General features: G+C 35.7%; 1 protein-coding gene across 6 annotated transcripts in view; it reads left to right on the top strand.

Annotated features, from left to right (window-relative positions):
- PCDH11X (protocadherin 11 X-linked) overlaps positions 1-20,385 on the top strand; it is an 868,063-nt gene that overhangs the window by 438,685 nt on the left and 408,993 nt on the right. Inside the window, exon 6 of one of the 6 annotated variants that reach the window (XM_081567470.1) lies at positions 13,255-14,851. The exons of the other annotated variants lie outside the window; for them this stretch is intronic. Coding sequence (XP_081423596.1) covers positions 13,255-13,281 — 27 coding nt within the window. The 3' untranslated portion in view covers positions 13,282-14,851. Of the gene's footprint in view, positions 1-13,254; positions 14,852-20,385 lie in introns of those variants that run through there. 6 annotated transcript variants of the gene reach the window in all.

Here is a 20,385-nt window from a genome sequence, read left to right as displayed (position 1 = left end):
CACTCCAGTACGCTTGCCTGGAAAATCCAATGGACAGAGGAGCCCTGTAGGCTACAGTCCATGGGGTCGCAGAGAGTCAGACGCGACTGAGTGACTTAAATGTACTCATTAGAAATCTATAAACATAAAATAGTTGAATAACGTTTCCATTCTTCCTGTGATTATATTGTAGCACCGCTGGATAAACAAAAGCTTTGTCAAATGGGGAAGACTGCCGGAAAATGATCAGAGTAGGAGGTAGCCAGCTAAAGGTGGAGTTCAAATGAATCCTTGGGGTGAATTAAAGACAATGGTAGTGAGGGAAGTGCATAAAAACTGAATAGCAAGAAAACATTGGGTGTTCATGAAATAAACTCTGGAAACTGACGATATATAAAGTACTCTTTGACCTATTTACAAAATGTGCAAAAAAACCCAAGATTATACTGCTTTTACTAAAGAGTGTTAACTGTGAATCCTTGATCTCTCACTCTGCACTCATTATTCAAGTGGCTGTTATCAAGAAATCTGTTTAAATATGAATGGCACCCCACAAATTCTTGATGTATTCTTGGCAGTGTATTTCAGGATTAAAGACATTTCTCAGATATAGAAACTTTTAAAATAAGTGTCATTATCTGCCTGGCACATACTATTCAATACATAAAACTTGTTTACATGGCATATAACAATATTTCTGAGAGATGTATTCACTGTGCTTTCAGGTGTTACAACACTCTATTATTAATACTTTTTCTAGCAGAGAATATTATTGCTGTTTTAGCATCCCTATTGATATTTTAATATAAAACAGAAATTCATCCTCACTGGAACACTTTATACCAAGCATTAACCATATTTAATTTAATATTTAGTGCAAATCTTTTTTATCAGCACTATCAAGAGAAAGTAAACAATATCATTTTCTTTTATATTCTATGTGCTTTTGGTTAAGTTTATTTTGCCATATGCTTTCAGTATAGATAAAAATATTCTCAATAGAGGGAATCTATAATGTCATAGGAATAACATCTTATCATTGCTTTATAATTCCATTCTGTTACCATCACTGTTTGGAATTACTTCACCATGTTGTGTTTAAGATATGTGGCAACTTTTGTTAAGAAAATAGATGCTCGAGACTTCCCTGGTGTTCTAGTGGTTAAGGATACACCTTCCAATGCAGGGGATGTAGCTTTGATCCCTGGTCGAGGAACTAAGATTGCACATGCCCTGGGGCAGCTAAGCCCACACACCACAACTAGGAAGCCAGCGGGTCACAACTACTGAGCCCATGTGTTCTAGAGCTCATGCTCTACAACTAGAGAAGCCCAGGCTCCGCAACAAGAGAAGCCCTAGTGCTGCAGCTGGAGAGAAGGCCTTGTGTACTGCAATGAGAGAAGGCCTGAGCACCACAAGGAAGACCTAGCACAATCAAAATAATAAAAGAAACAAAATATATACTCTTAAACCAAGCTTTCACTGAAATTTGAGGAGTTGTGGCTTAGGAGATTAGAAATTTGGAAAGAAAGAATATTATTATTTAGATCTGAATGTTATTCAGCTTCAACTTTAACTCTCTCCTTTGGAGGTGTGTAACTTGACACAGACATTGCAACTTTTCAAGTGGGGATCTTAACTATATTGAGAAAGGGCTCAAGAGTAGCTTCAATGTTTTCTCACATCGAAACCACAATTCAGACATTGGCCGTTGAAAAACTGTTACAACTTTGCTCATTGAACACCTTTTAGGACACAAATTAACCCATATTTCCTCTATTCAAGAGGAAGGAAACTCGTATGAGATATAACAATTTATTAGTTGGGAACTATTCATCCACTGGGAATGCACCATCCTAAGGTATTATAGATTTGCTTTGTTATGTTTTAATCTGTTAAAACAAGTGTAGGGCAATGGCACCCCACTCCAGTACTCTTGCCTGGAAAATCCCATGGACAGAAGAGCCTGGTAGGCTGCAGTCCATGGGGTCGCGAAGAGTCAGACACGACTGAGCGACTTCACTTTCACTTTTCACTTTCATGCATTGGAGAAGGAAATGGCAACCCACTCCAGTGTTCTTGCCTGGAGAATCCCAGGGACAGCGAAGCCTGGTGGGCTTCCGTCTATGGGGTCACACAGAGTTGGACACGACTGAAGTGATGCAGCAGCAGTTCTCTTCTTAAAAAGTCTTTTTTCCTAAGTAGAAAACTCAGCTTACTATAATACACAAAATTTTCTGTTTAAGTATCAGTTCAGTTCAGTTGCTCAGTCGTGTCCGACTCTTTGTGACCCCATGAACCGCAGCACGCCAGGCCTCTCTGTCCATCACCAACTCCCAGAGTCTACCCAAATCCATGTCCATCGAGTCAATGATGCCATCCAACCATCTCATTCTCTGTCGTCCCCTTCTCCTCCTGCCCTCAATCTTTCCCATCATCAGGGCCTTTTCAAATGAGTCAGCTCTTCGCATCAGGTGGCCAAATTATTGGAGTTTCAGCTTCAACATCAGTCCTTCCAATGAATACCCAGGACTGATCTCCTTTAGGATGGACTGGTTGGATCTCCTTGCAGTCCAAGGGATTCACAAGAGTCTTCTTCAACACCACAGTTCAAAAGCATCAATTCTTCAGTGCTCAGCTTTCTTTATATGTTTAAGTATATTAACACATTTATATGGAATTTAGAAAGACGGTAATGATGACTCTTTATGCAAGGCAGCAAAAGAGACACAGATGTAAAGAATAGACTTTTGGACTATGTGGGAGAAGGTGAGGGTGGGGCAATATGAAAGAATAGCATTGAAATATGTATATTACCATATGTAAAATACATGATCAGTGCAAGTTCAATACATAAAGCAGCACACTCAAAGCTGGCACTCTGGGACAACCAGAGGGATGGGTTGGGGATGGAGGTGGGAGGGGGGTTCAGTATGGGGGAACATATGTACACCCATAGCTGTTTCATGTTGATATGTGGCAAAAACCACCACAATATTAAAGTAATTAGCTTCCAATAAACAAATTAACAAATAAAAATAAACAAATTAATTTTAAAAATTTGCTGTTTAAATTCAATGCATTGGATTTCTAGCTTTTTACCTTTTAGGATATATTGTCTTTTATAAGTTATTTCATGTCAAACAATGTGGAGATAAAAGACATTGAAATGATTTAGAGTAATTAAATAAAAAAAAATTCTAAAAGCATATACCAAATTCCCACTTTAGATGACTTACTAGGGTCAAATGTAACTTTAGATATTAGCTATAGATATATATGCATACTAGTTTTAAGACTAATAATAGCCTAGGTTTGCAAGTTTGTCTGCTAGAAATACCTAAACTAAGACATGATTTGAAAGCTATTTTAACATTTAACAGTGACTGAAAAAGACACATTTGTAATCATTGAAAGTAATATCAATTTACATATTATAGTAAATACATTTTCAATTGCAATTTTAAACACACAATACATCTCAGTCTTTGGTCTATGGCCATATCTATATTCATAGGTAGTTTGATCATTTTTATTGTTTACGTGAGCAACACATATTGTGAATATCCCAATTTGGAAATCAGAAAATCCAGCAACTGTTAATTATATGATGATTTCCTGTTTAACCTTATCTTAAACTGAATTAATTGAAGTAATTTTTTGGTTATTCAGTCACTTTAATTTTCTCTTTTTGCCTCTGATGATTTTCATTAGGCTTTAACTTTTCTTAATGCACTCTCCTATCTTTTCATTCTTTTTCCTTAAGGCTATGCTTATATCATATCAAAATATTTTTTCTGGAAAAATTGTCCAGTAATTGTGATGTTAACTTTAGAAACATTTCAATAACCAGGCTATATGGAAAAACTTTGTTCAATAATTGATCAGTTCACTTTTCATCCACACATTTGATACCATTTAAATACAAGTCATTTTTACTTTTTCCTTCTTAATTAGAAGTATCTTCTGTTGATGGACATTTAGGTTTTTTCCATGTCTTGGCTATTGTAAACAGTGCTGCAATGAACATTGGAGTGCCTGTATCTTTTTGGGCCATGTTCTTCTCTGGATATATTCCCACGAGTGGGATTGCAGAGTCATAGGATAGCTCTATGTTTTAGTTTTTTAAGGAATATATATACTATGAACAAACAATCCTTTGAGACATAAAGCTATTTAAAACTAATAGATTTTTTTAAAAATGTGACATTATAGTGGAAAGTAGCTCTTTATTTATTGGGTGTAATATCAAATGTGGGAAAAAACTTGAGATCTTGTCTAATATTATTGCAAAAAATAAATATATAAGATGGGAAGTATAAAAATTGTTTTCAGCAAATGAATCAAGGAACTGACAAAATGTATGTTAAGGTTCAGAATGAGTTCCCTCTATAGTATTGTAAATATGAGCATCTGTTTTTTAACTAGCTGAATTTTAAGTATCAGTGGTGGTGATGGATAAAGGCCATTTGTGTCCTGAGCTCATTGGACTAAACTGACTAGAAGATGATGCACCATCCAATCTTGCTTCTCAATGTCTCACTGGATTTTCCTATTGACCATACCACTGCTTATCTCCATAGTAACTGAACCTCTTTTCCATTTCTGAATCAAGGATTATTTACATAGGGTCAAGCATTTGGATCTTTTACATATATTTCTGAAGCAAGGATTGCTTACCTATGGTCAAGTATCTGTATTTCAATCTATCCAACTTTATGTGTGTTTGCATATATACATTGTGGGAAAAAAATTGGTGGCTAAAAAAAAGTCAAACTTAGGCAGTTGACAGTAAAAGTTGCAAAACCATCTGGAAAGATGATTAATAAAAATAAAGTCAATTTGAAACAAAATATGTATCAATGTAATTGAGTGATACACAATTTATAGGAAAAATGAACATTGATTAATCTTAAAAGTCCAAAGTTATAAGGCATAGAATTATAATCTCTGTTGATTGGGTTTTCTGACTCCCTTGTAACATGACTTTTCCTTCAGACAGCAAGAGTCCAAATTAAGAACATGTGAATTATATATATTGACCTGATAATTGTCCCATATTGTCAACTCATCTGGACCCTGTATCATAGCCTCATATTCTTCTTAGACTAAGTTGGTAGCAGATATGAATGAGCCTGCTGTGTCTAAAATACACATTATCATGTGTGCTATGGGGACTCAAATTCATTCATTCATTTAACAAAAAATTATGGAAGTCTCACTATATGGCAGAAACTGAGATAGTTGTTAGATTGTGACATTTGCATTCAGATATATTTGCAATTGAAATACAAAGTTTTGTGCAGTGTATGGAGAAGGTGATCAAACACGTCAAAAGTGATTGCCAAATTTCTTGCTGAAGATTTCTTCCTGGACAACACTCCACAGTCAGGTAGACCAGTTGAAGTTGATAGTGGTTAAAATGAGACATTGAGAACAATTAGTGTTATACTATGCAGGGGATAGCTGGAATACTCAAAATATCCCAATCAAGTGCTGAAAATCATCTGCACCAGCTTGGTTATGTTCATCATTTTGATGTTTGGGTTCTATATAAGTGAAAAAAAACCTTGACCATATTTTCACATATGATTCTTAAACTTAATGAAAACATTCCATTTATAAGACAAATTGTGAATGGTGATGAAAAGTGGATACTGTACAATAAAATGGCAAGGAAGAAACCATGGAGCAAGCAAAATGAACCACAGCTAACAACACCAAAGGCTTACCTTCATCCAAAGAAGGTGATGGGTATGTGGTAGAATTAAAAGAGAGTCCTCTTTTATGAGCTCCTTCCAGAAAACCAATTGATTCCAACAAATGCTTCTCTCAATTAGACCAACTGAGAGCAACACTCAACAAAAAGCATCTGAAATTAGCAGAAAATGCATAATCTTCCATTAGGATAACACAAGACCACATATTTTTTTGATGACCAGGCAAAAACTGTTACAGTTTGACTGGGAAGTTTTGATTCATCTGCCATATTCACCAGACATTGCACTTTTGGATGTCCATTTATTTCAGTCTTTACAAAATTCTCTTAATGGAAAAAAAAAATTCAATTCCCTAGAAGGCTATAAAAGGCCCCTGGAACAGTTCTTTGCCTCCCCCCCAAAAAAAGTTTTGGGAAGATGGAATTATGAAGTTGCTTGAAAAAATGGTGAAATGTAGTGGAACAAAATAGTGAGTACATTGTGCGATAAAGTTCTTGGTGAAAATGAAAAATGTGCCCTTTATATGTACTTAAAAACCGAAGGAACTTTTTGGCCAACCATGCATCCTCAGAGTCCGACATGACTTAGGGACTGAACAACTACAACAACAACAGCCCCAGCTCACTACATGATAATTCCAATTGAGATTAATTGTTTTAGCTACACTTATGGCAATACTTATCAATATATAAAAGCAGATATTTAAAACTGAATAGATTAACCAAGTGATACTGCATTTGGAGGTATATGTGCTGTGCTTAGTCATTCAGCAGTACCTGACTCTTTTTGACTCCATGGACTGGGGCCCGCCAGGCTCCTCTGTCCATGGAGATTCTCCAGGAAAGAATACTGAAGTGGGTTGCCATGCCCTCCTCCAGGGTATATTCCCAACCCAGGAATCAAACCCAGGTCTCCTGCATTGCTAGTGGATTCTTACCGTCTGAGCAGGAGACTGTTAGTTTTCTTGCCCTTGTTCTCTGTGCATGCTAAGTCACTTCAGTTGTGTCCAGCTCTTTGCAACATCATGGACTGGGGCCCATCAGGCTCCTCTGTCCATGGAGATTCTCCAGGCAAGAATACTGGAGTGGGTTGCCATGCCCTTCTCCAGGGGATCTTCCCAACCTAAGGATCGAAGCTGCATCTCGCACATCCCCTGCATTGGCACACGGGTTCTTTACCACTAGCGCCACTTGGGAAGCCCTGGACTCACTAATGACAAGAAAAACTGTGTAACCAAGAATTTCGTTATAATTTTTATTGAAATTATCTACCTTTATTATTTGGGCTTCCTAGATGGCTCAGTGGTAAAGAATCCACCTGCCAATGCAGGAGATGCAGGAGACGTGGGTTAGATCCCTGGGTTGGGAGGATCCCCTGGAGGAGAAAGTGACTACCCATTACTGTATTCTTGCTTGGAAAATCCCATGGACAGAGGAGCCTGGAGGACTACAGTCCACTGGGTTGCAGAGCTGGACATGATTGAGTATGCTTCACAAAACATGTATTATTACTACTTTCATCCCCTAATCATGAGTGTACACTGCTTCAGCATGTATGGAATAAACTTCAGATTAATTAGTTTAATTAGATTAAGTAAAGCAGAATGCACTGAACTTCAGATTAATACCTTTTCCTGGTCAGAATTGAAGATTTTCTTTTAGTCTAGCTTTCATGTCATGGCCAACATTGATAAACAATGATTTAATATGATTTTATTTCATTTTGCTTTTGCTGTTTACAACTATGTTTAGGTTTCTAAAGCCTAATATTCTTCCCACATGATTCCACTTCTATTTCCACAAATCACCTTCTTTTCTAAAACAAAGAATTTGGCACTTTCCATGATCTGATGAACTATTTTGCACATACCTATATAAAATGCTATGTCTACCAAGTAATATAGCCAGTGTTTCTAAGCATATTTATTCCATTAGTTCACCTCTAAATAGTTATACATCTTCATATAAATAATTTTTAAGTCAATCAATTTTTTAAGTCAATTTATGCAATTTTGGTGACCAGTATAAAATATTATTTTATCTTTTACTATATTTGGGTGAAAGTCAGATTAGTGCTAATCATTAGAATGGCTCATATTTATTCCTACTAACTCTAAGGTTGTGCTTCTTGATTGTATTTTTAGAAAGAAAAAAATCAAAACTACATGTATGTAAGACTGAATCAAGCTGTTACACACTGCAAATTACTATGTGCTTTTTAAGCGATTATAATTTAACACAAAAATTAAAAAGTTATGCTGATACCTGATGTAGTTTATTCTCTTACACCTCCCCAGAATAAAAGACATTGAACAAAAATATCTTCATCCACCACAAGTGTTCATGATTTAGGATTAATTCTAAGAATGGGAGAACGTGACATTACTGACTTTTCGTGATAGGTACACTTAATGAGGTGACAGCAAATACAGGATAAGAACAATTATGCTGAGAGATAGGGCCACTTGTTTCAGACGATTTTAAGGAAGATGAAATTGTGCACAAGGATACTCCTATTGTCTAAAAAAATAAATATAATTTATTTTTATGTTTGAGCAGGATATATTCTAATGCAATATAGAGATTTTGTTTGGGGGATAATCTGATGTCAAGTCTCAATGGCTTTTTGAAGCAATTTGTGTAAAAACAAGCTGAAATTCTGGGTTCTAGTGTGCAAAATACTATCTTTTCACATCTGGGACTGCAGTGCAAATTTAATCTGAAGGACTTGATGAGATATGCCAAAATGCCTGAAAACAATTTGGGTAGCTAGTGGACTGTGGTATCTGGAGGCCCATACACACAAAAAGCACTTTTATTTGCTTTTTTCCCTCTGCTGTCTCACTCCAAATAACTGCAGTTTGCATACAAGCAACCTATACTGATATTGCAAGGAAGACACAAGCACAGATATTTTGTACTGTGATGAAAGATGACATTTATTCAGTGCCTAGTTGTTTTATTATCATTATTACGATATCAGAACTCAACGTGATGCAGATATGTTAGCAAAATCTATGGTAATGGTACCACGTTATTATAGAGTATGGATTTTCTGACAGACTGTAGCATATTTTAAGAAAAGTAATAGGTCAGTCTATGTAAGTAATAATGTATCTTTCTGCTTTATATTTGAATTTTGTCAGAGAACTAAAATTGAAAACAAGGAAATATATTGACCACAATTGTCTATTTTTTTTATTCACATATATGGAATATTTATTAGGAAAAAAAATGTTTTCAACACTGCTTTGTTACACGTAGGTGGTTTTTGGTTTGCTTTCATTAAAGAGCCTAGAAAAAATTCTTTATTGTTGATCCACAAAATATTCAACCATTCACAGCAGATTCAGAATTAGCCCCGAATTGAGGGATACTGATGGTTAGCCAAAATACCACTTGACATTTTGAAAAATAGAGTGGAATATTAGGCATTGTTCCTCTTAATGATTTAACCCAAAAGCATTTGCTTTAATGCCAAAAGTATAAATACTAAAGGAAAAGCAAGTGAATATCATGAGGATAAACTCCTTAAAAGAAGCCATTTATCTCATTCTAAATTAAATGTGCTTCTTAACTTTCAAACTGACACTTACACAAAGGTCTGTTCTCCTAAATGATCTTCAGTTCAATTAGTTCAGCTGCTCAGTCGTGTCCGACTCTTTGCAACCCCATGGACAGCAGCACGCCAGGCCTCCCTGTCCATTGCCAACTCCCAGAGTCTACCCTAACTCATGTCCATCGAGTTGGTGATGCCATCCAACTATCTCATCCTCTGTTGTCCCCTTCTCCTCCCACCTCCAATCTTTCCCAATATCAGGGTCTTTTCAAATGAGTCAGCCCTTCGCGGCAGGAGACCAAAGTATTGGAGTTTCAGCTTCAACATCAGTCCTTCCAATGAACAGCCAGGACTGATCTCCTTTAGGGTGGACTGGTTGGATCTCCTTGCAGTCCAAGATACTCTCAAGAGTCTTCTCCAACAGCACAGTTCAAAAGCATCAATTCTTTGGCACTGAGTGTTCCTTATAGTCCAACTCTCACATCCATACATGACTACTGGAAAAACCATAGCCTTGACTAGACAGACCTTTGTTGACAAAGTAATGTCTCTGCTTTTTAATATGCTGAAATGATCTTACTAGTTTTCAATTCTTGAGATTCTCTATTATAGAATTTAGTTTAGTTTTTAGTGGTAGTTAAAGAGTTTAAAAAGAAAAAGCAGCAAAGACTGAAAATCTGAAAATATAGCAAAAAGTGAGTTAAATCTACAGATACAAGATCTCTTCAAAAGATCTTATAAGGTCCCTTCAAAAGATCTACAAACATGAAATCATCTTAAGTGATTGAATAAGGTCTTTTTTAAGGTCATAAAATGAAGATAATAATTATCCTTACTTCTGTGAGTTGTTGCAAGGTTTAAATAAGTGTATATTAAATAACTTAATGTATCTAAAATTAATCTTAACAAGTGCCTGGCATATAGAAACACTGTGCAATGTTTAGCCAGCATCATTATTATTAGTGGTAATGTTAGCATGATTTAATGCACTGTATTTACATGACTTTAAAACAATGGATACCAAACTAGTAGCTTGTTTTTGTAATTGACTATCAGTAAAAAAAATAAGATGTGAAAATACTGATTCTGTTCAACCTGTCCCAACATTTATCCCTTTCAGTTTCTACCATCTGCATTCTCTGTCTCTCTAGTGTCTCCATTCAATAAACCAGCAGCAAGGACACTTGTGTTGTATGTCCCAAATGACCTAACACTATTTGGAAAATATCCTAGATTGTAGAATTTTTCTCCCTGCCCACCCTCTTCCTTTGATTTTCCGACATCAACATGTTCTTACGAATATCTTATTTTTTCAGGCTTTATTCTCTACACAATAAACAGATAGCTAGCTATTTCTACTAAAATAAATCAGTGCTGTTGGATTTAAGGCATTACTCCTCTTAGAATTGAGCTTCTCAGGTGGCTCAGTGGTAAAGACTCCATCTCCAAAGCAAGAGATGCAAGAGACATAGGTTCGATTCCTGGTTCAGGAAGATCTCCAAGAGCAGGAAATGACAACTCACTCTAGTATTCTTGCCTGGAAAACCCCATGGACAGAGGAGCCTGACAGACTGAAGTCCATAGGGTGGCAAAGATTAGGACATGAATGAGGGATTGAGCACACACTGTTAGAATTGCACTTTCCTTTTAGACAAGGAGATTCTAAAGTCAGAAATTAATGGTTGTTTATCACACACACACACACACATACACACACACAGGAATTTTAGCTCTATTGTGAGAGGTCTAGGATAGTAGTCAGTGGGATTTTATACTACATTGTGAAAGGATCTGCTTAGGCACTGCTAGTGAGATACTAGAAATTTGGGGTTAGTTATTTCTCTAAAGCTGTATAGATAAATTCTAGCCTTAAGTATTTATTTATTTATTTTTTACCATTAATCAAGGAAGGCTATCATTTCTTTACACAAACTATGGCATTTACACTGGTTAAATTTTATCATCAGTTCAGTCCCTCAGTCATGTCTGACTCTTTGCAACCCCATGAACCGCAGAACGCCAGGCCTCCCTGTCCATCACCAACTCCGGAGTTTACCCAAACTCATGTCCATTGAGTTGGTGATGCCATCCAACCATCTCATCTTCTGTGGTCCCCTTCTCCTCCTGCCCCCAATCCTTCCTAGCATCAGGGTCTTTTCAAATGAGTCAGCCCTTCACATCAGGAGGCCTATGTATTGGAGTTTCAGATTCAACATCAGTCCTTCCAATGAACACCCAGGACTGATCTCCTTTAGGATGGACTGGTTGGATCTCCTTGCAGTCCAAGGGACTGTCAACAGTCTTCAACACCAGAGTTCAAAAGCATCAATTTTTCGGCACTCAGCTTTCTTTATAGTCCAACTCTCAAATCCATACATGACCACTGGAAAAAACACAGCCTTAACTAGATGGATCTTTGTTGACAAAGTAATGTCTCTGCTTTTTAATATGCTGTCTAGGTTGGTCATAACTTTCCTTCCAAGGAGTAAGTGTCTTCTAATTTCATGGCTGCAATCACCATCTGCAGTGATTTTGGAGCTCCAAAAAATAAAGTCTGCCACTGATTCCATTGTTTCTCCATCTATTTGCTATGAAGTGATGGGACAGGATGCCATGATCTTAGTTTCCTGAATGTTGAGCTTTAAGCCAGCTTTTCCACTCTCCTCTTTCACTTCCATCAAGAGGCTCTTTAGTTCTTCACTTTCTGCCACAAGGGTAGTGTCATCTGCATATCTGTGGTTATTGATATTTCTCCCGGCAATCTTGATTCCAGCTTGTGCTTCATCCATCTTGGCGTTTCTCATGATGTACTCAATATAAGTTAAATAAGCAGGGTGACAATATACAAACTTGACGTACTCCTTTTCCTATTTGGAACCAGTCTGTTTTCCCATGTCCATTTCTAACTGTTGCTTCCTGACCTGCATACAGATTTCTAAAGAGGCAGGTCAGGTGGCCTCATATTCCTATCTCTTTCAGAATTTTCCACAGTTTATTGTGATCCACACAGTCAAAAGCTTTGACATAGTCAATAAAGCAGAAATACATGTTTTTCTGGAGCTTTCTTGCTTTTTCAGTGATCCAGCAGATGTTTGCAATTTGATCTCTGGTTCCTGTGCCTTTTATCATCTGGGTGGAAAATTTGAATCATAGATAATATGTTAAATAAATCTTTGGTTTGTTTTTTGAGTTGATTCTTTTTAATCTTAATGTTATTTTTCCAAAAGCATGTACTAGGTTTTGTGTTATCCCAGAAACAATTCCAGTGTGCACTTATTTCAAAATGTTTTTGAAGCATGTAAATTATCATATGTGAAACTAATCACCAGTCCAGGGTGCTCAGGGCTGGTGCACCGGGATGACCCGGAGGGATGGGATGGGGAGGGAGGTGGCAGGGGGGTTCTGGAAGGGGAACACATGTACACCCACGGTGGGTTCACGTCAATGTATGGCAAAAGAAATACAATATTGTAAAGTTAAAAAAATAGATAAATAAACTAATAAAAAAGAAAATTATCATGAATGCAAGCATATTTTTTTAATTTTATAAACTATTAGTTGAATAATACTTCTATAACCTAAAAGAGAAATTAATGAATACATATTGAAAGGTAATCACTCTGCATTTGATCTTTCTATAATTTCTATTTATTTAAGAACTGTAAATCATCAACTAAAATAGTGAAAGTATTTCTTTTAATTTATACTGCATGTATTTTTATTTTAGGAAATTTAGTATTGAAAAAATAGTTACCATTTAATCTTAGCTTGGTTCAATATTTATAGTTGTTTCTTATCTACTACATAACTCAAATCTATTTATTGAAGTTCCTTCAAAATGTATTACCTTTTTTGTTGTTGTTGTTTTCCCTTCAATATGGCAACGGACCCAGCTCCTCCCCTGCCATCAGCCACTGGTTTTTCATTTCTGTAATTAAAATTTGTATTCAAATGTAAATCGTTACTATTACATCTTTATTTTTCCCTTGTGGCTCAGCTGGTAAAGAATCCACCTGCAATGTAGGAGACCTGGATTTGATCCCTGGATTGGTAATATCCCCTGGAGAAGGAAAAGGCTACCCACTCCAGTATTCTGGCCTGGAAAATTAAGAGTCGGATATGACGACTGAGCAACTTTCACTTTCACTATATTTTTAATGATTACAGTGATGTTTGTTAATCTGAATTTCAGTCTATATACTTAAAATCACGTATTGAGTCATATATTTGTTATCTTCGCAATGAACGCAGTATGTGACACCAAAGTGAAATGTTTATTAAAATTGTTTAAAAATGTTTGTTAATGTTGCTGGAAATCAGAGTCTGTTTTTCCAACTTAGTATAACAAGGGCTGAAATATAACTACTGAATCATTAGGAAGTTAAATAATTGCATTTTAACGTTTTAAAGTACTGTTCAATTTATTTCAGCTTTCACTTACAAATAAGTACTTATGTCCTGATGAATATGAACAAATGTACTTAAAATGGAAAAGGTAAATACTATTTTAATAGATTTTTGCAAATTAACAGATGAGTACTATTGAGTGAAAAGAAAAAGAAATTTGTGAAGATGTTCACATAAACATAAATACCAAATTGTTATGAAGAGGTCAGATAGATTCAGCTAAAAAATGTAGTTATGTTTTATAATGTGTAGACTCAGAAATTGGTGGAGCAATCTAATGATAGATCATAATTTAATACACAAAAGCCAATATATTTTTTAACTAATCAATACATATTATAACATTTTATATGAAAACTTCATTGAAATATCATCTTATCTAATAAAGATTTCCTAGGGAAGTTTATCATTTATTTAAGTTTTCTTAAATCATAGTTTGTTCTAGCATATTTTTAAATGAATTGAGTCATAGTCAAGAATCTGAAAGACATTAGTCTAAAACACTTTTTTGATACAAGGGTAGTAAGAGCAATGAGAGATAACCTTTAAAATTGTCATTAAATATACCTGAAGTTTGATTATTTTTCTTTAACAATTATTTGATTATGATCAATGTAAATGTTCTCATTTGTTTGACATCTACTAAAATCATTAATAAATCCAATTTGTGAGTGTTAATTACACTTTCATATTTTATTCACCTTCAATTTGCAATACATATATTAGAGATGATTAGATATAAAATATGCTAATTTTTACAAGCTATTACAAACCAGTGGTTATTTCTTCCACAAAGATTGGAAAGATGTTATAGTTAGTATATCACTTCTACAAATTCACTGGGTGGTTAAAATGCATTGTCAAACATATGCAATGAAATAACCAATGAAGAATAGTTGGCTTCTAACATCTGGCTCCGCAAACATGTATTTTAACCTTAATTCAGATTCCACATCTGATTATTTTAGTAATATTAAAGATACTTTCAGTGATTCTATAGAAAACATATAGAAAAATTTGACCTGGAGAGATTCAAATTGTTCTTTGTAAATGCAGAAAATCAAGTGTTTTGAGGAAATTGTCCTCCTATATTGTCATGTTTGTCTGAAATAAGTTTAATATTCTGTGATGTCTAACCAGTGGCATAAGTGTGCAAATATTTTCAAAATAAATAAATCTGATTGAAGTAATTGAACTCATTTTTTTTTATAAAGTCTTTGTTGCATCTGTTACAATACTGCTTTTGTTTTATGTTTGGGGTTTTTGGCCACAATGCAAGTGGGAAAGCTCCCCAACCAAGAATTGCACATACACTCCCTGCATTGGAAGGCAAAGTTTTAACCAGCAGAGAAGACCCCCACTGAACTCATTTTATCAGTCACATTATTTCATTTATGCAAAGTTATTGTATAGCAGTTACATTAACATAGTAGTAATAACCACGTACTGCCATGTATATATTACTTATATGATTTATATTTTTAGAGTCTCAAAGTAATTTACATGGACGATATAATTAGTGGATGAAAGATGAACTGAGAACGAAATTTTCATTTGTTTAAAGATACTGATATAACATTGTCTTTCCAAACATTTTTGCTTACAGAATCATAAATAAGTCTGTGTATGTATGTTTAGGATGAAGATATATATCTTGTGTCCTAGATGCATGTTTGGTAGTTTTAAATAATTAAAAATAATTTCGGGAAAAAATGGAATTCTCCTTTTTGTTGAAATCACAGAAGATTCGCCATCTTATAATATAGAGAGAACTCACAGATGGATACACCACATTTGTAACTTTTAGTGTTCAGTAAAATAGAACACACATTTGCTCTAACTCAATTCCAACCTTTTAAAGCCTATGCATCCAACCAGTATAGGATAAAAATGGTTATGGGATCTTAAACTAGGAAAATGAACTAATTACTGTCTGTTGCTTAAAATATAGGAAAGGCAATTAGTTTTTAATTTTGTTGTGAGTTTCCACCTTTAGAAAAAATTCCATAAACTATTATTAAAATTATATGCTTCACTTTTTTCATCTTTGAAAATGAATCAAATAGTACTTTTTGTACCTAAATGCTCAGAGGTGGAAATATCCTATCTTGGATCAAAGCATCAGAGACATGATTTATGATTTTGTAAATGCTTCTAAATCATGACTTAGTATACTGTGTGGCGTTATGAAAATGTAAATTGCTGAAGATAGTATATATGAGACTTTGCAGGATATTAACAACACTTCATTTGAAGCAACAAAAGATAGCTTTCTAAGTAAAAATCAGTGTGGAACTCAGATGAATTTAGTCTCCTTTCCTGAATCCATATTCAACTCTTTGAAAGTACAGATACACTGCGCCATTTATTTCTGTGAATAGGGCAGCGTTTGAAAAATAGAAAGACCTGAAGCCATGCATTCAATCCAACTATCCCTCAGCTATTGAAAGATACAGCTGTGGTTTTCTGCTTTTCGCCCCTGCTGTTTTAGTCTGACTCCTTACTTTAGGGAGTGAGGATTTTGTACAGTAAATTACAGCTTTTAAATCAGAGTCAGGAAGAAAGGAGCTCTACTTGGTTGAATTTAATAGTTGTATATTTAATCATTTGATGATCATTTTTAAAAGCATTACAATACAATATAGAGTAGTTGACACTATTTCCTAATAATCCAGAAGGTCCATATGAATTTCACCAATTGAGAGGAATCATGAATGCCCATCATCCCTCTACTAGTAAAATGGATAAATTCTGGTTAATAGAGACTTGCCATAGAGAGAATTGTAGGCAAGAGGCGTTTACTATAAATTTCCTCTAGAAGTGTTGGCAAATGTCTCTACCCAAGACCTATTTTTTAGTTCCGAGGGAAAAGAATATAGCAACACTTTATCATGGGAAATGATTGTAGCATTTTAGAGTCATATAAAGCCCAAAGGTGGAAAGTTTTTTTTTTTTTTTTCTCACTTTCCCAACTTGAAATCTAGGGAAGGCATTAGAAAAGAGGGGTATCAAGGATGGGGTTGAATGGATGGATGAAAATTAGAAGGGAAAGAAGAGATTTTTTTCATGAAGAAATTATCTTTTCCATTAAGTAAATGTAATTCCTTCTTTGGATTCAAAGAATCATAAGGAAAGAAGGCTAGTTTCTACCTCTGTCCTTTATCTGACTCCTAAGTTACCATAATGAAGTTTTGCTGTTGGTTTCTCCTTTAGAACTGAAAAAAAGAACATAGGAAGAGACATTTGCCAACACTTCTGTGTAAAAATTCATAGTAAATACTATTTGCCTATAATTCTGCCTGCTGCAAATCTCTTTTAACCACAGTTTCTTTGGTAGAGCTACTGTGAGTTTGGATTTGGATTGTAGATGAGACAAAAGGTAGTGAGCTGATCAGCCAGAATAAACTTGAGTTTTGTTTTTTTTTTCAATAGTGTGAGATAAGACACAGGGTGGGAATGGGCCTACAACACCCTGTCCTCTCTTTCATTTTCTTCTTTCCCTGAATTGTGTTCCTTTTCTTTCTTTTTCTGGTTTCCCTTCAAAGATATCAATACTTTCTTTATTTGCCCTTCTTTCCCCTCTTCTTGCCTCAAGAAGAGAAAATAAATATTCACATTACTAATTTATTTTTTCTTAAATTTCTCTTGTATTAATAGATACTGGATTGGTTGTGAAGAAAAGTAACGATTATCTATTGAGAGCTAGACAGTGGTAAAGAATCTGCCTGCAATGCAGGAGACCCGGTTTTGATCCCTGGGTCTGGAAGATCCCCTGGAGAAGAGAATGGCTTCTCACTCCACTATTCTTGCCTGAGAATTCCATAGACAGGAGCCTAGTGGGCTACAGTCCATGGGCTTGCAAAGAGTAGGACATAACTGAGTGACTAAGACTTAATAGACACAAAAAATAAGGAAGAGAACAGAAAAAGAAGTGTATTCTAGGAATAGTAGAAAAACTATGGAAACCACTTCGTATCCAAGAATCAGTAATAACTTTACAAAAAGTTAAAGGAAAAGCCTAGAACAAGTTTAAAACTTTAGAATAAGTTGCTGGAACTCTACCTGAAATTTCATACATGCTACTTAACTACTATAAACTGTCATTTTTTGTTGTTCAGTCACTAAGTCGTGTCCAACTGTTTTGGAATCACATGGACTGTAGCCTGCAAGGCTCCTCTGTTCGTGGGATTTCCCAGGCAAGAATACTGAAGTGGGTTGCCACTTCCTTCTCCTGGAGATCTTCCTGACTCAAAGATCCAACTTGTGTCTCCTGCACTGGCAGGCAGATTCTTTACCACTGAGCCACCAAGGAAGCCAATAAACTGTCATACTGCACACAAAAATGAGTTGGAAATGTGTATAAAATAAACTTATAATAACACTTTGTTGGTACCCTCAATAGGGTTATGGTCCAATCTGGGAAAAATTCAACAAAGTAGGCTTTTTTTCTCTAGTGTATCCTCCCTTCAATCTGCCTCATGTTTTCATGCAATCCATGCCAAGTGGATTTGAATCATCCCTTCTTATGCCAGGCAGGACCCACGGCATGTCTCTTTGTGATCTCATCATCTTATCAGCATTGTCCTGTCTGTACTCCATCCTCAGTCCTAGTTCTCTACTCTTAACAACTGATAATTATAATAAAATGTTAAGAAAAATGGAGTCTTCTTACCTTAATATTTAGCGACAGCATATTGACCTCTTGGCAATCTTTATGATACTATTTGGAGATATCAATATTAAATGTGTGACTGATACTTTAGGAATTACAGCCAAGCAGGAGAGATGACAGCAAGCAAGTTTTGCAATACCTCTCTATTTAATCTGTTGTTGGTGTTGTTGAGTTGCTAAGTCATGTCTGACTCTTTGGGCTCCATGGACTGTAGCCTGCCAGGCTCTTCTGTCCATGGGGTTTTCCAAGCAAGAACACTGGAGTGAGTTTCCATTTCCTTCTCCCTGGTATCTTCCTGACCTAGGGATTGAACTTTCATCTCCTGCATTGGTAAGCAGATTCTTTACACCTTAGCCACCAGGGAAGAATATCCTTAAATTGTGCTTATAGTGTCACAGAAAATTGTTTCCTCACAATTCGATCCTCAAAATCTCAGAAAATGTGTGTCTTTGCTATGCAAATTTCTGCTAATTGGTAATTTCTCAATCTGTCAATAATTTGATAGATACACTTCCCTATCTTTCTAAAAATTGAATTTGATCCCATTTTTATCTCCGTTGTCACTCTTAGTTCTAAACTAAAATTTTGATTACATGTTGGTAGACATGCAGTACATTTCCTGACTGCTTCTGGAGACAGATGACCAATTTTCAGCAATTTAGACATGAGAAAGTGATTGCTGTAATTCTAATTGGCTTCTTGGCATGCAGAAATAATCAAGAGTGGCCTGCTTGCTGCAGCCAAGCTATAGGAGATCAAATTACCTTTCAATAAACTTTCAAGCCCTGTCATAAATATTTTGAAATGAATTATTTCTCATTGACTATCTATATGTATTTCTTAATGGAAAAAACACAAAATTCCCATATATTTTGAATAACATTATTTACCTAAGTGTAAGAGGAAGCTTTTAAACACTTTAAAAAATGGTACCTAACATTAAAATTTATGTTTTTTAAAAACATTTTTATTGAAATATAATTGATTTTTTTATACTGTGTTAGCTTCAGATGTACAACAAACTGATTCAGTTATCAGTTCAGTTCAGTTCAGTCGCTCAGTCATGTCTGACTCTTTGCGACCCCATGAATCGCAGCACGCCAGGCCACCCTGTCCATCACCAACTCCTGGAGTCTACCCAAACCATGTCCATCGAGTTGGTGATGCCATCCAGCCATCTCATCCTCTGTCGTCCCCTTCTCCACCTGCCCCCAATCCTTCCCAGCATTAGGGTCTTTTCAAATGAGTCAACTCTTCACATCAGGTGGCCAAAGTATTGGAGTTTCAGCTTCAACATCAGTCCTTCCAATGAACACCCAGGACTGATCTCCTTTAGGATGGACTGGTTGGATCTCCTTGCAGTCCAAGGGACTCTCAAGAGACTTCTCCAACACCACAGTTCAAAAGCATCAATTCTTCGGCGCTCAGCTTTCTTCACCATCCAACTCTCATATCCATATGTGACTACTGGAAAACCCATAGCCTTGACTAGACGGACCTTTATATATATATATACACACACACACACACACACATGCACACTCAGTTTTATACAACACCTCTGATCGCTAGTGGGTATAGAATCTATTTGCATTGCAGGAGACACAGGAGATGCAGGTTTGATCCCTGGATCAGGAAGATCCTCTGGAGGGGGAAATGGCACCCCACTCCAGTATTCTTCCCGGAAAATATCATGGACAGAGAAGCCTGGCGGGCTACAGTCCATGGGGTTGCAAAGAGTCGGACGTGACAGACCACACAGTTTTTTACATATATATATGTGTGTTTTATGTTCCATTCCGTTATAAGATATTATTATAAGATATTGAGTACATTCCATATTCTATACTTGTTGGCTAAATTTATGAAAAAAATATGTAATCTTCTCAGTCCTCAATGCAGGACTTATTACATATTCACAAATTTAGCACTTTTCTTCAAAGTCAATCCTTAGTTCTACATCCCTTTACTCTACCGTGTTTACCAATGTAATTAAGTTTTAAAGCTCAAAGGGGAGAGCGTAAGTAATATCAGAATGACAAATTAAAA

This window comes from Giraffa tippelskirchi, chromosome X, assembly GCF_054371585.1.
Source record: "Giraffa tippelskirchi isolate mGirTip1 chromosome X, T2T-mGirTip1v1.2.pri, whole genome shotgun sequence".
NCBI classification, from domain to species: Eukaryota; Metazoa; Chordata; class Mammalia; order Artiodactyla; family Giraffidae; genus Giraffa; species Giraffa tippelskirchi.
Note: the sequence above shows the minus strand (reverse complement) of the source record. Positions and strands in the feature narration are given on the sequence as shown.